The sequence below is a fragment of the Dysidea avara genome, chromosome 6 (assembly GCF_963678975.1).
Source record: "Dysidea avara chromosome 6, odDysAvar1.4, whole genome shotgun sequence".
Taxonomy (NCBI): Eukaryota; Metazoa; Porifera; class Demospongiae; order Dictyoceratida; family Dysideidae; genus Dysidea; species Dysidea avara.
In genome coordinates, this window is record NC_089277.1 from 36,587,084 (window position 1) to 36,612,080 (window position 24,997).

Below are 24,997 nucleotides of genomic sequence, written 5' to 3' on the forward strand. Positions count from 1 at the left end.
AACGATTGAGAATTCACAAATACTGGTTGCATGTAGTCATACTCATTTGACATGTCACCTTTAACAGTTTACCGCTTTTCAAGTAACAATAATGATACACACACTGCATTAAAGTACTGATGTTAGTGTCCATGACAAAAGAATTATTCCAATCAAATTCTACAGCCTCCTTTGTCACTCCCTGATCACAAATACATCATGAGATGTGATCTTAACAAGTACTCGAGTACCAATTTTACTATTCTAGTGCCAAATTCTTAGCGAGTACTCATCAAATATTAGTATTTATTTCAGCCCTAATTCCCACTATCCAATTGTTGTAGTGGAGTTACATGTACAACCTCCTGTATGGTTTCTACATGTGTCAAGGACTGCTGTAGTAATACATAAACAACCAGTGTAACAAATCACCCAATCCAATGCAGCAGAAGAATACATGCAGGAACAATGAGAAACATCATGATTGATAGTCATGTGTATGGCTGACAATATGTATTGCTGATTTAATTTATTTCACTTATTCATTAATTTCTATATGGTCCCCAATAACCTTGAACAAGGCTAATGAAAGCCTGGTAGGTAGAAACTGGACAAAACAACTACTTACATACACAAGTATTGTGGCAACTTGATCAAGAAGACTTCATTTGTAAACCAGAATGGTTAATCTTGGTTATGACTACTATGAATAGTAGTTATAGCACTTTGTCAATGACTAAAAGATAAGCTGAAATAGCTAAGATTTCAAAATGCTATACTTCATACAAAGATAATAAAAGTATATTTCATTAATATGTTAGTGCTACTAAATCACAATGATTATGTTTTCCCTTAGTTTCTATACTATACCCATTGAGTCCAAATAGAGATCTCTGTGTACTTAACATGCTGGCTTGGTTGACTCTTGTTTCTTTACCTTTTGCAGCAATTTCTATTCTCATGTTTTAATTTCTAAAATTATTTTCTACACTATTATTCTATAAAGTCAATCATACTCAAGTATATTTCCATGTCCATGTAGGAACTCACATCACATTTGTACTATAATACTAGTACTCACATAGTTCATACAGTTCACATCAGCTCCTCTTGATAATAATAGTTCTGCCACTTGTGTGTGACCATTCTTTACTGCTATGTGTAATGGAGTGCCATCTGACCACTATACAATGATGATGACACAATCAGAATTAAGACAAAATTGCACACATGTACAATGAAGCATACATTCTTTTATATACGGAAGGCCTACACTTTTTATACAGCTGCACTTTGTACAAATGTCCACCTGTCTATCCATCACTCACTGTAAGGTAACTGCCACACAATTCTTACTGTGACAAATCTATACAGTTGAAGGACTTTAATAAGTATCTAAAGGTCTTCAAATGTAAAACATGTGGTACAACTACTATACACTCCTATGTACTATCTACCCATTAAAACATCATTAAAGACTGTGACTAATTATCTTACTAAATGTCCACCAGAGAAGGAAAGATTATGTGTCTGAAAATGTTCAGGTGAAATTACTGATATGCATTGATGCAGTGAATCTATATAAGTATAAAGCTTCATGTTGCTCATGCAGACTTCCTTTCTTCTGATTACAGGATTAGAATAGTTGCAAATACCCTTAATTTCACAAATAGTGACCAATTCCCACTAGGGCTGAAATGATCATGTTTTTTAGTATTCGAGCACTCTCTAGAGTTAACGATTGAGAATTCACAAATACTGGTTGCATGTAGTCATACTCATTTGACATGTAACCTTTAACAGTTTACCGCTTTTCAAGTAACAATAATGATACACACACTGCATTAAAGTACTGATGTTAGTGTCCATGACAAAACAATTATTCCAATCAAATTCTACAGCCTTCTTTGTCACTCCCTGATCACAAATACATCATGAGATGTGATCTTAACAAGTACTTGAGTACCAATTTTACTATTCAAGTGCCAAATCCTTAACGAGTACTCATCAAGTATTAGTATTTATTTCAGCCCTAATTCCCACTATCCAATTATTGTAGTGGAGTTACATGTACAACCTCCTGTACGGTTTCTACATGTGTCAAGGACTACTTTAGTAATGCATAAACAACCAGTGTAACAAATCACCCGAGGGAAAAAAAAAAGGTTACAGCCTGCTAACAATAGCTGCTATCCACCAATTATATCTCCTTATTTATAACTACACATATGTAGCTAAGTAATTTGCTACACTGCTTCTCTGAATAGTGACTGCTCTATTAGAGTATCTCGATCTTTTCTTGCAAACAGTGTCCCAAAAAAGTGGGGGAGCCATGGCACCCCTGGCCCCCCGTCTCCACCGCCTATGAATCACCCAATCTAATGCAGCAGAAGAATACATGCAGGAACAATAAGAAACATCATGATTGATAGTCATGTGTATGGCTGACAATGTGTATTGCTGATATAATTTATTTCACTTATTCATTAATTTATATATAGTCCCCAATAACCTCGAACAAGGCTAATGAAAGCCTGGTAGGTAGAAACTGGACAAAACCACTACTTACATGCACAAGTATGGTGGCAACTTGATTAAGAAAATTTATTTGTAAACCCAAATGCTTTATCTTGGATATGACTACTACAAATAATAGCTATAGTATTTTGTCAATGACTAAAAGATAAGCTGAAGATTTCAAAATGCTATATACTTCATAGAAAATGAAAGTATATTTTATTAATAGTCAGTGCTACTAAATCACCATGATTATGTTTTTGTACTGTTGTATGTGTGTATATTGTTATACAGTAGTATACATATCTTAAGCATTTGAATGGTCTTACAGGCTTGATAATGGGTAAAGTGATACAATTACACAAATATGATTTTGTATTTCAACTAACATTTCTCATATTAACATCCACTCCATCGCTGAAATATTCCTTCACATCCTCCAGCCGGCCACGAGAAACAGCATTCCAAAAATCCCCAATGTTATGCTACATTGAGTACATGAAATAACATCATAACCAGAATGCATAGCTGTGCAGATAAGTTTTAGGCAGTATTTATATAATTACTACAACTAGAACGAAAAATTAGGAAATTTAAGTTGGATTAGGGATCAAAGGTAAAAAAGTTGTGAGGTTGTCTATACCTGCAGATATTACTAATGGACATTTAATCCCTATGACTGAATTAGGGGTGAAATGTCCATTAGTATATCTGCAGGTATAGACAACCCATCTTGTTTCACTATACTTTTTAGCTATTCCCTTGTTTCACTATTTGTTTCCCTTTGATCCCTAATCCAACTAAAAATTCCTTCTATATTATTATGACTCATGAACCTGCTCAGAAAGGCAAACTGATCCTAAAAAACAAATTAAACAGTAGGAATAGTCAATTCTAATCTGCTTTTATTATCATGTGACTTACAACTCTGTGAATTTAATTGTGGGATACAGTGACTTGAGGCTCCTCCAGCCATGCAGTAGTTACAGGATTTGAAATCCTCTATATTGAAGAATGGTGGAACCACAGATGGTTAATGAATTATAAAGCTAGCAATTATATAGTGTGAAAGTTTGGGCTTAGTCAAGAAGACTGACTGGCCACTAGATTTGCAGGAAATGTGCAAGCTGCTCATTGACATCAGATACTGCACAACTTTATACTAAGGCAAAGCCAAGGCTTTAAATAACAGTCAAAATACGTACTTGTGAAGTGTTCCTGTGCTCATGGAGGACAGATGTTTTAAAAGCCAACCGACAGCTGATACAAGTAGCTCCCTACTAGCACAACAAAATATAAGTGTACTAAAACATGTACAATGAGATCACTTAGTTGATTATATTGCCAGCATTACAGTGGATGACAGTTGTACTGTGCAGACCTGGATCAAATACAGTACATGTTTAAATACAAATACTACATAGAAATTTTTTTCAAATGCAATCAATATAGAAATACATTATTCTGATCTATACGCATAACATCATTATTTTTGTCATTACTGTAACAACTGTTATTAAATTGTAAGGCAGCATGCTAGCTGTATGCATGTACAGTGTTTGTGTACTGAACACTACTGATTGCAACTAATAACTATCAGATCCTCTATTGTTAGCTCTCAAATCTAAATATTTTCTGTGCAATGCTAAAAAAGTCTTTCGATGGATGCATACAAAGTCATCGCTCACAAAAATTAGAGAGCTATTTAGCCAACAGGAAATATGTAGTTTCCAGAACTAAAGTAGATCCTCCCCTTGTGGTAAGCATGGTTACAACAGCTAAATGTTAGTTAGAAAGGACACAATACAATTCCTTGGCCATGTTATCGATGCAGAATGAGTTTCAGCAGATCCTCAAAAGATCACAGCTATCACTAAGATGACAACCCCATCATCAGTTTCAGAACTCAGACACTTCCTTGGAATGAGCAGCCAATTAGAAAAATACTCACCCCATATTGCTGAAATGACCAAACTTCTCAGAGAGCAAGAAATCAGTATGGCTTTGGGATGTAGACCATGAAAATGTTTTTAAACAGATCAAGCAAGAAATGGCTTCCAACAGAATCCTGATTTGGTATGACCATGACCTTTCAGCTGAGACAAAGATTTCGGCCAATGCATGCTTCTGCATACGGCACTGTACTGGAGCTGTCTTGTTATAGAAAAGTGAAGATGGTTGGAAACCAGTGATCTATGCTTCAAGGTCTTTAACTGGCACTGGGTCCAAATATGCACAAATAAAGAAGGAAGCCCTAGCTGCTACTTTTGCATGTGAATACTTTTCTGACTACATACTTGGTAAGCACATAGAGATTGAAACAGACCATAAGCCATTTGTTCCTTTACAATCTGGACACCCTACTAAGAGTACATTTCAGACTGAAACCAATGAGATTTAACTTCACTGTCCATCATGTAGCTGGAAAGTTACTCCACACGGCTGATGCTTTTCACAAGCACCTTTACCCATTATAAATGACAACATAGCAGATGGATCAGGTGCTAGCAAACATTGCTCAAATGCAGTCAAAAAAATCATTTAATACAGTACAGCCAAGCCCAATCAGGCCACTAAACATGTGCACAGTTATTGCCAACAGGGTAGGCCAGAAAGACATCAGAGGTGAATTACTTCAATACTGGTCTGTACATAATATCTGTGATGGACTACTTTTGCATGATCACTATTATTGTTCCCAAGTCACTTCAACATGAGACCTTGAGTAAGATCCATCAAAGACATTAAGGAGTTGCCTTCATGTTTCTACTTCAGTATGGTGGCCAGAGTAACCAACCAAATTCAAGAGTGTTTAAACCGATGTCCAGTTTGTATGAAGCAAAAGCCTCCACCAAAGGAGCCACCGATATCATCACCGCTACCTAAACACACCCTTGTGTATAAATTGCATTGTGTTTGTACACACTTTTATTCTGTGAATCATACTGCTAGTTATAGTGTAACTGTATCAATGGCTTGTATGAGACTAAATGCTTAGCTGTAGTCAGTATTACAGTCGCTAGCCCAAGTGTGAGTGTGTATTGTATATATTTCAGGCAAATCATAGATGCCACCCACGTTACAAGTAATACAATTATTCCACTTGGGTGACTCACCTGAAAGCATGGGAAGCTACAGGAATGCTTTGCAAGTGCATTTATATGGGACCATGTAAATTTCGATTGTGGATAACATATGTACGAACAATGACAAGATGTTCCTGAGGCCAAACATAGATGTATTGACACAAGCATGCAATAGCTTTGATTGTAGGTACGCAATTAAACACAAAAAGCCAAACACAAGATCATAATGATGTTTATAAGTGCACTAAAGTAGTTACTTTACTAACTAATGTTGTGAATATGTTTACAGTGCTAATGGCCAAATCAATCAAGTGCCACACCCAGTACCATATGTGAGTGATATTGTACCTGGTGTCTACAAAACAACAATGTAAAGGTGAAAATGTAACCTGCACTTAAGTAGTTACTTTACTAGCTGAAAGTATGCAGTAAAACAACCTTTCCAATAAAAGTCATCTAGAAATATATTTGACATATGTATTGCAAGTACTGTATTGGGAATATCAAGTTCGATTAGGGATCATAGAAAGAAAAATAGGGAAACAAGGGAGGTCACCTACACCTGCAGATATACTAGTGTTAGTAAATAAACTTCCATTAGTATATCTGCAGGTGTACGCAGTATCAATCAGTTATCACTAAGAGTGATTAATAATCAGGCTATGCATGCAAACCACAAATAGCTTATAGTCATAATGGGTATGCTAAATTGTGCATGAGGAGGCTGTGTACTGTTTGTTTGCTTGTTAAGAATTATGCATCACAAAGCCCATATTTTATAAGTCAAACAGCATGTATGAATGATTATATTGATGAAAACTGTTATTATGCAGATTTACATACAAGAAAATTGTAAAAATAAGCATTAAGCTACTAATCAGTAATCAATTGGTTATAGGGAGCCAGTAATCAGTTATGTACATTTGGTCCAGGTCACAACTTTACAAACATCATGCAGAACATGAATTATGCTTACAGTCTTAATTCTACACATGGATAGGCCATTCCAAATAAATTCTCTGTCCACCACCCACATCTGTTTGCTGAAAGATGCATGCATTTAGACTACGGTACAGCTCATTTAGAGGGTTACTAAATAACTTAGTCACCTGACATGCTCATTTTGTCATCTACATACAAATGTTCATTTAGTAACACGCCCTCAAGCAATTTTGTACAGATAAATAAAGTCACACTGCAGTACTTGATAATACTGTAATACTCTTCTTCTCCATATTCTGCAAATATACTGGACAAATAGTAGACTAAGCAGCATATCTACTGTAGCTCTAGCCATTACTCTGGTTACCAATCGAATAATTATTTTTGTGAGTGCTGTAAGGACTTCAGGAAGAAACCGCTCTGCTGTTCTGCGTTGTTCTTTCACCCCACACTCATACCCTGGCTATAATTTCAACCACAACCAACAGAACTAAGCAAGTTAGTAACCCCTCAGGCCCTTAGTAGTGCCCTTGCTGCACTCGGAATGCTACAGCCTAGGGCCATCAGGGTTGCTAAATCATTTAGTTCCTTGGTATCTAACTATTATGTAGTTTATGCTACATACAAAAACACTGATTTACAACCTACTAGCATTGGTACCTGCCCTACGTGCAGGATCATTTCACATTTTCACATTAACTACAATAACATAAATCAATACATTAGTTAAAGATAATTATGTCCTAAAGTAACATGCATGGTGGTATGTTTTTTATGAACCTTATTCTGCCATCATGCAAGCCTACTAGTTATGATGTGAACAATGAACATGCTGGTTAACTGAACAGCAGAATTGTATGTAAGCTAAACCAATAATACAAGTACATCAAAAAAAATTTGGAATTTTCAACCAGAGTAGAGACCATAGCACATTGATAAAAGGTACTGAAACAAGTTAGAGTAGTCCATGATATTAAATCACAGTAAAACAATAAGAAGTGTTATATCCCTACTGTGCTCAAGATACCATAACGGAAATGAACAGTAGGGATATAACACTTCTTATTCTTTTACTGTGATTTAATATCATGGACTACTCCAACTTGTTTCAGTACTTATCGATGTGCTATGGTCTCTACTCTACGTAGTTGAAAATTCCAAAATTTTGATGTACTTGTTTGTTGACTTGTTTTTTTGTAAATAATTATTATGACTGGTGAACCCACGCATACCACATCTGAAAGGGTGCCACGTGCCCAAGCTATGTTAATTATTGTCCGAAAAGTGAAGTATCCATTACACTTCGTTGTCAGCTATGTTCAACCCGTTACACAGCATTTTAAATTCCCTATACCGATGAAATGGTGCCATACACCCCAGTTATATTGATTATCGTCTGGATGAAAACTGAAGTATCCACTACGTTTTGCTATTGGCTATATTCAGCTCATTACACAGCAGTACAAATCAAGATCCATTCAAAAAGCACCTCTGCTAACAAAAATGGCCACTATGAAAATACGGATATTTCCGTAACTAAGGGAAGCCAGCATGTGCTACCACCAAATTGACACTTTTTGCTGTCAGCAAAGTTGAATGGGACACAAAAGAGGACACTCGTCTGGTAAATCCATGAAGAATGCATTCTACATACTGTGCTATGCCAAAAGACACTCTTGGGCTGAAGTGACATCGAACAGTGAAAAAATCAAGCTTGTGACCTTAGTCGTTATCGAGTTACACTTGTCTGAAGGTATCAGTCAGTTACTTAGTCAGTCAGTCAGTCAGTCAGTAGAAAATTCCGGTAAATAATTTCTGTAGCAATTTGTTGAAAGCATTTCAGGTTGATCTGAAAGCTTGTTTGGGATTAGTTTTACCTAACAAATACTACCTCATCATCATCAGGGGAAATTGAAGCTGTTTTTTGGGTGATGTTATTTCGTTGGCCATGCCTAGTCTCGCATGGCCAGACCGTTTTTTTCTTTTTTGTCATTGGGTATGGAGAAACAAGGGTCTGGAACAGTTCAAATCCCACAATCGCCTTGACATGTCACGAGGCTACCTCATAATATGCAACCCATGCGCTTAAACTCCATTGTAACAAGAATGCCACAGCATAACAATAAACAAAGACCTAACTTACCTAAACAACTAACAATCAATTCAAACTATTATCGCCTCAAAGGCAGCTTTAGATGCTGTAATTATGCGCTTGCAATTGATTGACGCAAGTGGCTGCTATTTGAAAACACATCACGTTTCTTTGTTAATACCCCCAATTATCCAGGAAGTACCAAGACGAGTGTGGGATTCAAACTGTTCCAGACTCTATTTTTCTCCCTACCTAATTACAAAGAGAAAAAAGCAGTCTGGTCACGTGAGACTAGGCCATACCTACTCCTTTGTGGTCCCTACTATACAGTAACTATCATACTGTATGATAAAGACGTGTGCAAATTATGTGGTTCTGTCCTATCACGCAGGCACTGTAGTGGTCAACAAAGAGTGTTTAAAGTAGTGCTATTATTTTGTTGTAGCTATACTTAGGGGTCCAGCTGAACTCTCTGATTTGTTTGTAGCTGAGCTCTCTACAGGGTGATTTGTTTGTAGCTGAACTCTCTACAAGATAATTTGTTTGTAGCTGAACTCTCTGCAGGGTGATTACTTTGTAGCTGAATTCTCTACAGGATGATTTATTTGTAGCTGAACTCTCTACAGGTTGGTTTCTTTGTAGTTGAACTATATACAAGGTGACTTCTTCTAGCTGAACTCTGTACAGGGTGATCTGTTTGTAGCTAAGCTATCTACAGGATGACTTATTTTATAGGTGTTCTCTCTTTGGGTACTGTGTTTGTAGCTGAACTCTCTACGGGATGGTTTCTTTGTAGTTGAACTTTCTACAGGTAACTTTTACCGCTGTAGGCAACTTTTTTTTTTCAAAGCTACGTTTAGGAAGACGTTTTTATGAAGACCTTCACTGCTCTATTAGGTACTTTAACGTTCTATTAGAGTATATCAATCTTTATCACGGTTGTCAGCCCCTAATTTTGGCATGATATCATTCTGAGGGGGGGCTAAGCCCCCCCTCAGCAGAGCAACGGGCGATTCAGCCCCCTAGCCCCCCTTCCCCCTTTCTGCCTATGGTCATCTCTCTAGGCACCTATTTTTTTCAAAGCTACTTTTAGGAAGACATTTTTATGAAGGCCTTCACTGCTCTGTTAGGTACTTGAGCGTTCTATTAGAGTATATCAATCTTTATCACGGTTGTCAGCCCCACTCCAAGAAGGATAATTTTGGCATGATATCATTCTGAGGGGGGGGCTAAGCCCACCCTCAGCAGAGCAACGGGCGATTCAGCCCCCTAGCCCCCCTTCCCCCTTTCTGCCTATGGTCATCTCTCTAGGCAACTTTTTTTTTCAAAGCTACTTTTAGGAAGACGTTTTTATGAAGGCCTTCACTGCTCTGTTAGGTACTTGAGCGTTCTATTAGAGTATATCAATCTTTATCACGGTTGTCAGCCCCACTCCAAGAAGGATAATTTTGGCGTGATATCATTCTGAGGGGGGGGGGGGGGGGGACTAAGCTCCCCCCCTCAGCAGAGCAAGGGGGGATTCAGCCCCCTAGCCCCCCTTTCTGCCTATGGTCATCTCTCTACAGGATGACTTGTTTGCAGCTGAACTCTCTACAGGGTGGCTTCTTTGTAGCTGAACTCTCTACATGGTGAATTCATTTAGCTCATCTCTCTATAGGGTGACTTGTTTCTAGCTGATCTCTCTATAGGTTGATTTATTTGTGGATGAACTCTCTGTATGGTGACTTTGTTCTAGCTGATCTTTCTACAGGGTGACTTATTTCTAGTCTACAGGGAACTTGATCTCTCTACAGTGTGACTTGTTTGTAGCTGATCTATATAAGCTGAATTCTACAGGTAACGTGTTTCTAGCTGACCTTTACAGGGTGACTTGTTTCTAGCTGATCTAACAGGGTAATTTGTTTTTTAGCTGAACTCTCCCATGGTGACTGGTTTCTAACTGATCTTTCTACAGGGTGACTTGTTTCTAGCTGATCTCTCAAGTTTGTAGCTGAACTCTCTACGTGGTGGCTTATTTGTAGCTGAACTCTCTACAGGGTGATTTGTTTGTAGCCGAACTCTTTACAAGGTATGTAACTTGTTTATAGCTAATCTCTCTGCAGAGTAACTTGAACTCTCTATGGAGTGATTTGTTTGTAACTGAACTCTCCACACTACAGGGTAACTTTTTCTAGCTGATCCCTCTGCAGTGTAATTTGTTTGTAGCTGATCTCTCTACAGGATGACTTGTTTCTAGCTGATCTAACAGTATGATTTGTTTCTTGCTGAACTATTTACATGGTGATTTGGTTCTAGCTGATCTCTCTGCATGCAGGGTAAATCATTTCTAGCTAATTTCTCTACAAGGTGACTTGTGTCTAGCTGATCTATCTAAAGGGTGATGTGTTTGTAGCTGAATTTTCTACAAATTACACTATAGAGAGATCAGCTAGAAACAAGTCACCCTGTAGTGAGTCCAGCTACAAACAAATTACTCTGTAGAAAGTTTAGCTACAAACAGATCAGAGTTCACCTAGACACAAGTCATACTGTAGAGAGATCAGAAAGAAACGAGTCACCCTGTAAAGAGTTCAGCTACAAATCACCCTTTAGAAATATCAGCTAGACAAAGAAAACCTGAAGATCAGATAAAAACAAAACACCATGTGGAGAGTTCAGCTACAAAGAAACCACCCAGCAGAGAGTTCAGCTACTGTGTAAACAAGTTATCCTGTAGAGACATTGGCTTGAAGCAAGTTACCTTATAGAGAGATCAGCTAGAAACAAGTCACCCTGTAGAGAGATCAGCTAGAAACAAATCACCTTGTAGAAAGTTCAGCTACAAATAAAATCACCCTGTAGAGAGTTCAGTTACAAACAAATCACTCTGTAGAGAGAATCCTGTAGAGAGTTCATCTACAAGCAAATTACCTTGTAAAGAGTTCAGCTACATTTCAAGTCACCCAGTAGAGAGATCAGCTGCAAACAAGTTATCCTGTAGGGAATTATTGACATGTACATAATATATATATATATATCAAGACACACGGTAGTGTGTCGTGCGGCCCAAGAAGCCGGCGTGCCACCCGTGAGTATATTAACAGGAAGAAAGAAAACGCAATTTTCACACCTATGTAGCTCTGTGATCCCTTACCCGATTGGAACCAAATTTGCTAGAGAGGTGCCGGCCAGTAAGGGGAGTCTACACACCAAATTTGAAGAACATCGCTCCAGCCATTTCCGAGACACGAGCGAACAAAATTTCGTTTTAATTTCTTCGTTTTTTTTCTTCTACTTCTTCATTTCGCACACTTCGCAAAATCCGCCATAAAACACGAATTCGTGCTCGGATCGGGCTGAAATTTGGCACACTTAAAGGACTCATTAAGGCGGATCTGTGTACCAACTTTGGTAGGAATCCGATGAACATTCACGGAGTTATGACCCATTATTTGCGTAAAATAAGGTCGAAGGTCTGTCACGCCTACAGGGTAAACTCCTTTGAGGAATCAGTTGAAAATTGCTATGTAGATGGAGCAACCATCGTAGGAGTGACTTTTTGAGGTTTGAAAGGAATCGGGATATAGACCACGGAGATATGACACAAACCCCGACCTGTGTCAAAATTACGCGATCGATTTTTATGAATAAAAAACTATTAGTTTTCATGTCTATCAGGCAAACCGCTTAGAGCAATGAGCTGAAAATCAGTATGTAGCTGGAATAATCATCATAGAAAGTCCTTGCAGTAGTACAGAAGAATTGGATTACAAACCACTGAGTTATGATTCGAAAGGCAACTACGTGTAGCAAATGCGAGATCGAGATACTCTAATAGAACTGTCACCCTAATAAAGCATTCAGCTGCATTTATAATTTACTCAATTATATTACATTGCAAATTATTCTGTAGGGAATTCAGTTACAAACAAGTCACCCTGTAGTCAGATCAGCCAGAAGAAGGTACCTAATAGAGAGTTCAGCTACATCATGTGGAGAGTTCAGCTCAAACAAATTGCCCTGTAGAGAGATCAGCTAGAAGAAGTTACCTAGTAGAGAGTTCAGTTACAAAGAAACAATCATGCAAAGTGTTCAGCTACAAACAAATCACCCAGTAGAAAGTTCCGCTATGAACAGATCACACTGTAGAGAGTTCAGTTAGAAACAAGTCATGTTGTAGAGAGATCAAGTAACCTTGTAGAGAGTTCAGCTACAAAGAAACCACCATGTAAGAGAGTTCAGCTGCAAACAAATCACCTGTAGAGAGTTCAGCAGGAACAAGTCACCTTGTACAGAGATCAGCTAGAAACAAGTCACCCTGTAGAGAATTCAGCTACAAACAAATCACCCTGTAGAAAGATCAGGTAGAAGAAGTTACCTTGTAGAGAGTTCAGCTGCAAACAAATCCCCTGTAGAGAGTTCAGCTAGAAAAAGTCACCTTGTAGAGAGTTCAGCTGCAAATAAATCACCCTGTAGAGAATTCAGCTACAAACAAATCACCCTGTAGAAAGATCAGCTAGAAGAAGTTACCTTGTAGAGAGTTCAGCTACAAAGAAACCACCATGTAGAGAGTTCAGCTGCAAACAAATCACTTGTAGAGAGTTCAGCTAGAAACAAGTCACCCTGTAGAGAGATCAGCTAGAAACAAGTCACCCTGTAGAGAGTTCAGCTAGAAGAAGTCACATTGTAGAGAGTTCAGCTACAAAGAAACTACCATGTAGAGAGTTCAGCTGCAAACAAACACCCTGTAGAGAACTCAGCTACAAACAAATCGCCCTGTAGATAGATCAGCTAGAAGAAGTTACCTTGTAGGGAGTTCAGCTACAAACAAATCACCCTGTAGAGAGTTCAGCTACAAAGAAATCATCATGTAGAGAGTTCAGCTGCAAACAAATCATCCTGTAGAGAGTTCAGCTATGAAAAGATCACCCTGTAGAGAGTTCAGCTAGAATAAGTCACCTTTTAGAGAGTTCAGCTACAAAGCTACCACCATGTAGAGAGTTCAGCTGCAAAAAAAAATCAATCACTCTGTAGAGAGTTCAGCTAGAAGAAGTCACCTTGTAGAGAGTTCAGCTGCAAATAAATCACCCTGTAGAGAATTCAGCTACAAACAAATCACCCTGTAGAAAGATCAGCTAGAAGAAGTTACCTAGTAGAGAGTTCAGCTACAAAGAAACCAGAGTTCAGCTGCAAACAAATCACCTGTAGAGAATTCAGCTAGAAACAAGTCACCCTGTAGAAAGATCAGCTAGAAACAAGTCACCCCGTAGAGAGTTCAGCTAGAAGAAGTCACATTGTAGAGAATTCAGCTACAAAGAAACTACCATGTAGAGAGTTCAGCTGCAAACAAATCACCCTGTAGAGAACTCAGCTACAAACAAATATGCCCTGTAAAAAGATCAGCTAGAAGAAGTTACCTTGTAGAGAGTTCAGCTACAACAAAACCATCATGTAGAGAGTTCAGCTACAAACAAATCACCTGTAAAGAGAGTTCAGCTAGAAACAAGTCACCCTGTAGAGAGATCAGCTAGAAAACAAGTCACCTTGTAGAGAGTTCAGCTAGAAGAAATCACATTGTAGAGAATTCAGCTACAAAGAAACTACCATGTAGAGAGTTCAGCTGCAAACAAATCACCCTGTAGAAAGTTCAGTTATGAACAGATCACCCTGCAGAGAGATCAGCTAGAAACAAGTCACCCTGTAGAGAGTTCAGCTAGAAGAAACTACCTTGTAGAGAGTTCAGCTACAAAGAAACCACCATGTAGAGAGTTCAGCTGTAAACAAATTACCCAGTAGAAAGTTCAGCTACGTATGAACTAATCACCCTGTTGAGAGTTCAGTTAGAAACAAGTCATCCTGTAGAGAGATCACCTAGACGTATCACCTTGTAGAGAGTTCAGCTACAAACAAATCACCTGTAGAGAGTTCAGCTACAAACAAATCACCCTGTAGAGAGATCAGCTAGAAGAAGTCACCTTGTAGAGAGTTCAGCTACAAAGAAACCACCATGTAGAGAGTTCAGCTGCAAACAAATCACCCGTAGAGAGTTCAGCTAGAAACAAGTCACTCTGTAGAGAGATCAGCTAGAAACAAGTCACCCTGTAGAGAGTTCAGCTAGAAGAAGTCACCTTATAGAGAGTTCAGCTGCAAACAAATCACCCTGTAGAGAACTCAACTACAAACACATATGCCCTGTAAAAATATCAGCTAGAAGAAGTTACCTTGTAGAGAGTTCAGCTACAACGAAACCACCATGTAGAGAGTTCAGCTGCAAACAAATCACCTGTAGAGAGTTCAGCTAGAAACAAGTCACCCTGTAGAGAGATCAGCTAGAAACAAGTCACCCTGAAGAGAGTTCAGCTAGAAGAAGTCACATTGTAGAGAGTTCAGCTACAATGAAACTCTCATGTAGAGAGTTCAGCTGCAAACAAATCACCCTGTAGAGAACTCAGCTATGTACAAACAAATATGCCCTGTAAAATATCAGCTAGAAGAAGTTACCTTGTAGAGAGTTCAGCTACAAAGAAACCACCGTGTAGAGAGTTCAGCTGCAAACAAATCACCTGTAGAGAATTCAGCTAGAAACAAGTCACACTGTAGAGAGATCAGCTAGAAACAAGTCACCCTGTAGAGAGTTCAGCTAGAAGAAGTCACATTGTAGAGAGTTCAGCTACAAAGAAACCACCATGTAGAGAGTTCAGCTGCAAACAAATCACCTGTAGAGAGTTCAGCTAGAAACAAGTCACCCTGTAGAGAGATCAGCTAGAAACAAGTCACCCTGTAGAGAGTTCAGCTAGAAGAAGTCACATTGTAGAGAGTTCAGCTACAATGAAACTCTCATGTAGAGAATTCAGCTGCAAACAAATCACCCAGTAGAAAGTTCAGCTATGAACAGATCACCCTGTTGAGAGTTCAGTTAGAAACAAGTCATCCTGTAGAGAGATCACCTAGAAGTATCACCTTGTAGAGAGTTCAGCTACAAACAAGTCATCCTATAGAGAGATCAATGCAGCTAGAAGAAGTTACCTTGTAGAGAGTTCAGCTACAAAGAAACCACCATGTAGAGAGTTCAGCTGCAAACAAATCACCCAGTAGAAAGTTCAGCTATGGACAGATCACCCTGTTGAGAGTTCAGTTAGAAACAAGTCATCCTGTAGAGAGATCACCTAGAAGTATCACCTTGTAGAGATGATGATGATGATCACCTAGAAGTATCACCTTGTAGAGATCAGCTAGAAACAAGTCACCTCTACAGGGTGACTTGTTTCTAGCTGATCTCTCTACAGGGTGACTTGTTTCTAGCTGAACTCTCTACAGGGGATTTGTTTGCAGCTGAACTCTCTACATGGTGGTTTCTTTATAGCTGAACTCTCTACAAGGTGACTTCTTCTAGCTGATCTCTCTACAAGGTGATTTGTTTGTAGCTGAACTCTCTACAGGTGATTTGTTTGTAGCTGAACTTTCTACAAGGTGATACTTCTAGCTGATCTCTCTACAGGATGACTTGTTTCTAACTGAACTCTCAATAGGGTGATCTGTTCATAGCTGAACTTTCTACTGGGTGATTTGTTTGCAGCTGAACTCTATACATGGTGGTTTCTTTGTAGCTGAACTCTCTACAAGGTAACTTCTTCTAGCTGATCTTTTTACAGGGCATGTTTGTTTGCAGTTGAGTTCCCTACAGGGTGATTTGTTTGCAGCTGAACTCTCTACATGATGGTTTCTTTTTAGCTGAACTCTCTACAAGGTGACTTCTTCTAGCTGATACAGGGTGACTTGTTTCTAGATGAACTCTCTACAGGGTGACTTGCATGTAGCTGAATTGTCTATCAGATTAACTGTTTGTAGCTGAATTCTGTACAGAATATCCTGCAATGTAATATAATTCTGTAATGTAGTAAGTTATAAACGTAGCTGAATGCTCTATTAGGGTGACTGTTCTATTAGATTATCTCGTTCTCGCATTTGTTACACGTAGTTGCCTTTCGAATCATAACTCAGTGGTTTGTAATCCGATTCTTCTGTACTACTGCAAGGACATTCTATGATGATTATTCCAGCTACATACTGATTTTCAGCTCATCGCTCTAAGCGGTTTGCCTGGTAGATGTGAAAACTAATAGTTTTTATATTCATAAAAATCGATCGCGTAATTTTGACACAGGTTGGGTTTTGTGTCATATCTCCATGGTCTTTATCTCAATTCCTTTCAAACCACAAAAGGCACTCCTACGATGGTTACTCCATCTACATATCAATTTTCAACTCATTCCTCAAAGGCGTTTACCCTGTAGGCGTGACAGACCTTCGACCTTATTTTACGCACATAATCGGTCATAACTCCATGTATGTTCATTGGATTCCTACCAAAGTTGGTACTGAGATCCGCCTTAATGAGCCCTTCAAGTATGCCAAATTTCAGCCCTATCCGAGTACGCATTCGTGTTTTATGTAAATATTTTAATAACTACAATTCAGGTGAATTTGGTGCCGTTTGGTCTTGGCACAAGATTCACCTGAATTGTCATTATTAAAATTTTTACCATTAACCTACCATCACAGCCATTTCTTGGCCGCCACCTTGGATTTCACATCTTTTTTCACCATAGCCTGTCTGAGGGCCGCACTTTTTTTACAGCTTGGCTGTTTTGGATTAGATTTCACTTCTTTTTGTATTTGTATACCCCAAAGCCGGCCTATGGCCGGCTTTAGGGCTTTTTTTAACCTATTATTTTTTTTGTTTACCACAGGAAGAAGAAAAGATGAAGCAGGGTGATTTCTTTGTAGCTGACCTCTCTACAAGGTTATCCTTCTAGCTGATCTCTCTACCGGATGACTTGTTTGTAGCTGAACTCTCTACAGGGTGGTTTGCTTGTAGCTGAATTTTCTACAGGGCGATTTGTTTGCAGCTGAACTCTCTACATGGTAGTTTCTTTGTAGCTGAACTATCTACAATGTAACTCCTTCTAGCTGAACTCTCTACAGGGTGACTTGTTTCTAGCTGATCTCTCTACAGGGTGACTTGTTTCTAGCTGAACTCTCTACAGGGTGATTTGTTTGTAGCTGAACTCTCTACAAGGTAACTTCTTCTAGCTGAACTCTCTACAGGGTGACTTGTTTCTAGCTGATCTCTCTACAGGGTGACTTGTTTCTAGCTGAACTCTCTACAGGGTGATTTGTTTGTAGCTGAACTCTCTACAAGGTGACTTCTTCTAGCTGATCTTTCTACAGGGTGATTTGTTGTAGCTGAATTCTCTACAGGGTGACTTGTTTCTAGCTGATCTCTGTACAGAGTAACTTGTTCCTAGCTGAACTCTCTACAGGTGATTTGTTTGCCGCTGAACTCTCTTACATGGTGGTTTCTTTGTAGCTGAACTCTCTACAAGGTGACTTCTTCTAGCTGATCTCTCTACAAGATGACTTGTTTCTAACTGAACTCTCTACAGTGTGATCTGTTCATAGCGGAACTTTCTACTGGGTGATTTGTTTGCAGCTGAACTCTTTCCATGATTGTTTCTTTGTAACTGAACTCTCTACAAGGTAACTTCTTCTAGCTGATCTCTCTACAGGGCAATTTGTTTGAGCTGAACTCTCCACATGATGGTTTCTTTGTAGCTGAACTCTCTATTTGGTACCTTCTTCTGGCTGATATGACTACAGGGTGACTTGTTTGTAGCTGAATTCCCTACAGAATAACTTGCAATGTAATATAATTGAGTAAATTATAAATGCAGCTGAATGCTCTATTAGGGTGACTGTTCTATTAGAGTATCTCGATCTCGTATGTTACACGTAGTTGTCTTTCGAATCATAACTCAGTGGTTTGTAATCCGATTCTTCTGTACTACTACAAGGACTTTCTATGATGATTATTGCAGCTACATACTGATTTTCAGCTCGTTGCTCTAAGCGGTTTGCCTGGTAGACACGAAAACTAATAGTTTTTTTATTCATAAAAATCGATTGCATAATTTTGACACAGGTTGGGTTTTGTGTCATATCTGCATGGTCTTTATCCCGATTCCTTTCAAACCATACAAAGGCACTCCTACGATGGTTGCTCCATCTACATATCAATGTTCAACTGAGTCCTCAAAGGAGTTTACCCTGTAGGCGTGACAGACCTTCGACCTTATTTTACGCAAATAATCGGCCATAACTCCGTGAATGTTCATCGGATTCCTACCAAAGTTGGTACAGAGATCCACCTTAATGAGCCCGTTAAGTGTGCCAAATTTCAGCCCAATCCGAGCACGCATTCGTGTTGTATGGCGGATTTTTCGAAGTGTGCGAAATGAAGAAGTAGAAGAAAAAACGAAGAAATTAAAACGAAATTTTGTTCGCTCGTATCTCGGAAATGGCTGGAGCGATTTTCTTCAAATTTGGTGTGTAGGCTCCCCTAACTGGCCGGCACCTCTCTAGCAAATTTGGTTCCAATCGGATAAGGGATCACAAAGCTACATAGGTGTGAAAATTGTGTTTTCTTTCTTCCTGTTAATATACTCACGGGTGGCACGCCGGCTTCTTGGGCCGCACGACACACTACCGTGTGTCTTGATATATATATCCACACAAAAACAGCCAAGCTGTGAAAAAATGGTGCGGCCTTAAAAAGCATGGGTGAAAAAAGTTGTGAAATCAAAGGTGGCAGCCAAGAAATGGCTGCAATGATTAATGCTAATAAATTTTAACAATGCACACAGCCACCATTTTTTCACAGCTTGGCTGTTTTTGTGTGGGTTTCACTCCTTTTTGTACTTTACAAGGCCCCAAAACCAACCTATGGCTGACTTTGAGGTTTGTCTTTACTCACATTTCTTCTTTTCTATGTAGATACAATGATGATTATTGAAGACAGACTTATAAATGTATTTCATTGCATGATTTATTCAATATTTGATAATATTATTGTAATACTCTAATAGAGTGCACATTTTTTTGAGGATTTCTAATAGAACATACATAGAATGTTCTAGAACAGTCTAGAACTTCTATTGGTAGATCTATGAAATTACAAACGTTTGACTATAAGCAGATTTCAACTAGAAATTTCATTTATAAAGCAGAAATTAAGTAAGGTGATCAGTCAAGGTAGCAGTGGTTCAGTGGTTAAGGATGGAGGTGTTAGGTATGGAGGTCCCTGGTTCGAACTCTGATAAGTTGTTTTTTTTTGACATTTTTTGCACACTTTTTTTACCCCGTGGTGACTGCTCTATTAGAGTATCTCAATCCCGCGATTTTACACTTGCTTAGTTTTTGCTTTATAACTTTGTCGCTGTAACTCTATTGCTATTCAAAAGGCACTGCTACGATGATCAGCCTATCTACACACCAATTGTCAAGTTATTTCTATGCTTGGTTTACCCTGTAGCCGTGATACAAGTTTGTCTGTTTTTACGTGAATAAACGTCCATAACTCCTTGAATACTACTCAGACTTACAACAAACTTGGTACGTGAATCCACCGTTACACGTTCTTAATTTGTGCCAAAGATCAAGGCAATCGAGTTACACGTTTGCATTTTATAGCAATTTTTGCAAAGTGTGCGAAAAGAAATCGAAGCCCCCGTAGCCCCCCGTACGGCATAAGAAGAAAAAAACGAAGAAATTAAAACGAAATTTTGGACGCCCATATCTCGCAAATGGCTGTTGCGAATTTAATCTAATTTGCTGTGTGGCGTACCCTACCTGGGGGACAGCTATAATGCAAAAATAGTGTGCTTTGGAGAAGAGGCCATGGAGCTATGCATGCGTGAAAAAGCTGTTTTCTTTCTTCCTGTAAATATACTCACGGTGTGGTCGCCGGCTTTCTTGGCCGCGCGACACACTACCGTGTGTCTTGATCACGGTGTGGTCGCCGGCTTTCTTGGCCGCACGACACACTACCGTGTGTCTTGATGTAAATATACTCACGGTGTGGTCGCCGGCTTTCTTGGCCGCACGACACACTAACCTGTGTCTTGATATATAATTTAGTAGATTTACTGATAAAATCTAAAGTATTTAAAATATGCTTCATCTTTTTCTTCTTCCTGTGGTAAATAAAAAAGGTAAGTCTTAAAAGCCTCAATGCCAGCCATAAGCCAGTTTTGGGGTATTCAAATACAAAAATAAGTGATATCTAATCTAAACCAGCCAAACCATACAAAAAGAGTGTGGCCCTCAAAAAGGCTATGGTGAAAAAAGATGTGAAATCCAAGGTGGCGGCCAAGAAATGGCCGTGATGGTAGGTTAATGGAACAAATTTTAACAACGACAATTCAGGTGAATTTTGTGCCAAAACCAAGCAGCACCAAATTTACCTGAATCGTCATTATTAAAATTTTTACCATCACAGCCATTTCTTGGCTGCCACCTTGGATTTCACATCTTTTTTCACCATAGCCTTTTTGAGGGCCGCACTCTTTTTTTACAACTTGGCTGTTTTGGATTAGATTACACCTGTACTTACATATCAAAAAATCACCTTTCAAACAATCTGATAAACCACACCTTATGTCCGTTAACCAAAGTATGCGTAAAATTACAATGCCTTGTTTGAAAACAGAAAGGAAGACCATGTTAATGATATAAAATGGGTAAAAATCAAGAATACTTTACAAAAGTTTTGATATGGAGAAGCTGCCAATGTTACAATGGAATAGTAGAAATTGTCCACATGCAAAGAAAACAATAACATCACTATAAGGCCAGGAAAAATTGATTTATAGTTTCTCATCACCCACCCACATCATCATCATCATCCACCCTGCCACCTCTAAATTTGCTATAATTGATTACCTGCACCAGCATTTCAATGCTTAAACAAATTAGCCATTATTTTTAGCTACAGAAAACGTTTCTTCCTGCTTCAACAGAACAAAAGGGCTTTATGGAGAACGCATATGAATTTAATGCAAGGAAAAACACTAGTATGTATGTACGCCATCTGGCTATTCAGTTCCTAGTAACCAGTTTAAACACACGACGCATTAGTTACAAGAAATGCCACTTGCATAACCTGTTTGGGTGTTCGGCAAACATTTTATATACACTGCGCCTAAAACTAAAGTATGTATGTATGTATGTATGTATGTATGTATGTATGTATGTATGTATGTATGTATGTATGTATGTATGTATGTATGTATGTATGTATGTATGTATGTATGTATGTATGTATGTATGTATGTATGTATGTATGTATGTATGTATGTATGTAAACTAAAGTATGTATGTATGTATGTATGTATGTATGTATGTATGTATGTATGTATGTATGTATGTATATATGTATGTATGTACGTAAGTGCTGTGTATGTATATTATGTATTATGTATGTATGTACTGTGTACACTCCTCCTATATGGAAGAACGGCTATGCCGAATAAAGGAGTTTAAAACCAAATTCAATTTCAACTAAACATTGAACTCGTATAACCGGGTTTGTATTGTAGTTCCATAGTAACCAGAACATATGCGCTGCGCGTTAAATTAGGTGTTAGAAACGTACTTCAAACTTTCAGCCGACGCTTTGAGGGAACTTGCTGGGTGTGGATAAGACATAACTGGCTCAAGCAGCTACCATACGTACTCTATACAAGTTAAGATCGAGATTGGGTCGCGTGTTTCACGACTGAAAGAGCCAGGGAGAAACGCGACGAAAAACGAAGCAAGAAGATTTACAACTCAAAAAGTGTTGTAAGCTGCTTAGATTAAGTAGCAGGGGCGGATCCAGGGAGGTTCAAAGGGTTCCATGGAACCCCCCTTTTGAAAAAGCCTTTCTTACTCGAGATACTCTAATAGAGCAGTCAAGATCGAGATACTCTAATAGAGCAGTCACAGTATTCTTAAGGGGAGCAGTGTAGCAGGCTATGTGTGGAGTTATAAATAAGGAAATATAGTTGGTGAGGGTATCTATGGTGAAGGGCAGCTATTGTCAGTAGATGACCTTTTATGTTAGTTTGTTTGGTCTTCAAACCATAGATTATATTATCTATGTTCAAACTTACAGCCAGGTTGAAGTTGCAATTCCAGAGTGGAATCCCCTTTTAATAGGTCTGGATCCGCCCCTGAGTAGGAAAAGGGTCCAACAGATAGCATTAGAGATATGTCAAACATGTCAGATATTAAAATAGAGCACCCTATAGATGTTTTAATATAACATATCTTAATAGAGCAGACATAAGGGCTCCATACATTTTTTATTTGTTCCTTGTTTTACTACAAAAATGGGATTTTCCCATTTATTTCCAGTAAAGATGACTTTCACATTAGACTGTGTCTCTAGCGTTGAAGGCAGAAGAGGTCTGTAATGAATTTCAACCTGATAAAAGTATTTGCCCCTTCATTTTATTGGTCATCGTGTTGTGTACTTGTACTTCACACAGTTTTAAGTGACTGTAGAAACTAGTAAAGAGTAGCGGTCTGGTCACACTAACATTCAAAATTTGTAGTATGTAACTGAAAACAGATAACACCAATCAGATTGCATTGCTGGTACAGTAATTACAAAGTATCCGTTATGTTTGTTTTGGAGTTACCACTTGATGCACGAAGAGTTTGTGTGAAGATGTGATATAACTGAAGCTGATTGTAGCCGTCAATAGGATGCTCTTTAAAAGAAAAGATGGAGGTAGTAAACTGGTAATGGAAAGAAATCTTTGGTTATGTTAATCCATATGGAAAAATATATTTGGTCGTTGATCTATTTCAAGAACTGCTCACTTTGTGTGGATGTTGGGTGTGCCATTCTTAATGACATTGTGACATCACTGTTTAATTACATTCCACTGTTGCAACTCTAGAGTGACCAAATTATTCCTCTCTACGTGAAGAGGCAGGCACTGCCAGGCTAGATAGAAACACTATTAACATCTGTAACATTAACCGTACTAAATTTCTAAGCCAAACTATTGGTGCTTCTTTCTCAGGTACTCACAAGTTAGACTGAATTAATGATTGTTCTATGGGAATGCAAAGAGTGGAATCTAAAGAATTTTTGACATCTGTTTTTCATTTTAACACTGCTGTGCAGGTCGTAGCCAGACTTTGCCATTTGGTGGGCAATTCATATTTAGCCATGCAACATGCTTACACATGACCATTTTCATAAATTATGAACAACAATACAGCATTTCAAAAAATAATGTATGTGTTATGCATTATGTACAATACTTTTCCTACACTACCACATGTAAGATGACTAACATCACCTTACAGCCCTGACTGGCTATTGATCTGCTTAATTATAACCAATATATATGTCTGCATGCATGTGTCTTTATAGTTTATACCCAACTATAAGAAGAAACTTGAAAAGCACGTGATTTTTAAAATATTCTTTCACATGACAAATATGCCCTCTTCCACTAGATTTGCTAGCCTAGAAATAAAGAACAACTGTTGATTGAAGAAGTATACCACACCATTTGAGCTATCACTAAGCAATATCCACATTACTAGATGAGTGCTAATGTCTAAAATACCTTACTCTATTCTCTGTTCTAGGTTGTTCTGAGTTTGGACCATACCGAATACTACATAACTTAATCCAAATGTTCAAATGTAAACTGTCCAACCCATTACTACTGAAATAGTTAATGCCAATCCTTTGTTCCACAATACTGAGTAGTTTTTGTAATCATGCACTGCATCACATGATCTTGCTTCTATTTATTGCCTCCTAATATTCATACACAGTCAAGTTATTTATAGAGAATAGCCCCACTTCTGTCCATTCAGTATATAGCTGAAAATGACATCGGTGAAATTGAATTAAGCTGTGCTACTTATTGTTGTATAATGGTTAAGTACAGTAGACCTTCAGTTATCCGACCCTCATTTATCCGTACCCTTGCTTGGAAATGACTGCTTTAGTATATACATTAACAAATTTACTTGGTTATGTGTGACCCAGTCCTAGTAATAATAATAATAATAATATTGAAGATAGCATATAAACATTTGATTTTCAAAATCTGTCAATGGTTAGGAGTTGTGCCCCAGATTCCTACATCAATGACTCACTACCAAATCTGGAAACCTCCTTTGAAAATTCCTGAATACGCCCCTGCCTGGCCTAAATAGTAATATGCACTACAGAAAGCTCCATGCATGTAAGGCCACTCAAAAGAAATTCTACTTGCTGTATTACCCCCAGGCATTTTCTGATTTAGCTATTAGTAAAGTTTCCAAAATATCTTCACATGTCATCAACGTGCACAGTACAAGTAGCCACAACCTTAATGAGTGTGTAAAACCATAAACAACCAAACACAACATAAGCTATCAGGTGAGCCGGCATAGATATAGTCTAGTTTAGCCACTATTTCTTTGTGCAGTGCCAGTAGAGAAAGATTGCTATGCAACTAAGACTAGCTTAGGCCAAGCAAACTTCATTAATTGTTTCTTATCCCTACTC

The 24,997-nt window shown here is 38.3% G+C and overlaps 1 protein-coding gene across 1 annotated transcript in view; it reads right to left on the bottom strand.

The window, feature by feature from the left end:
- Window positions 1-24,997, bottom strand: part of LOC136259448 (ankyrin-1-like) — a 455,130-nt gene that overhangs the window by 101,510 nt on the left and 328,623 nt on the right. Inside the window, exons 2-3 of the mRNA XM_066052932.1 lie at window positions 2,886-2,981; window positions 1,061-1,162 (exon numbers count right to left, since the gene is read on the bottom strand). Of these exons, the coding sequence (XP_065909004.1) occupies window positions 1,061-1,162; window positions 2,886-2,981 (198 nt within the window). The remainder of the gene's footprint in view (window positions 1-1,060; window positions 1,163-2,885; window positions 2,982-24,997) is intronic.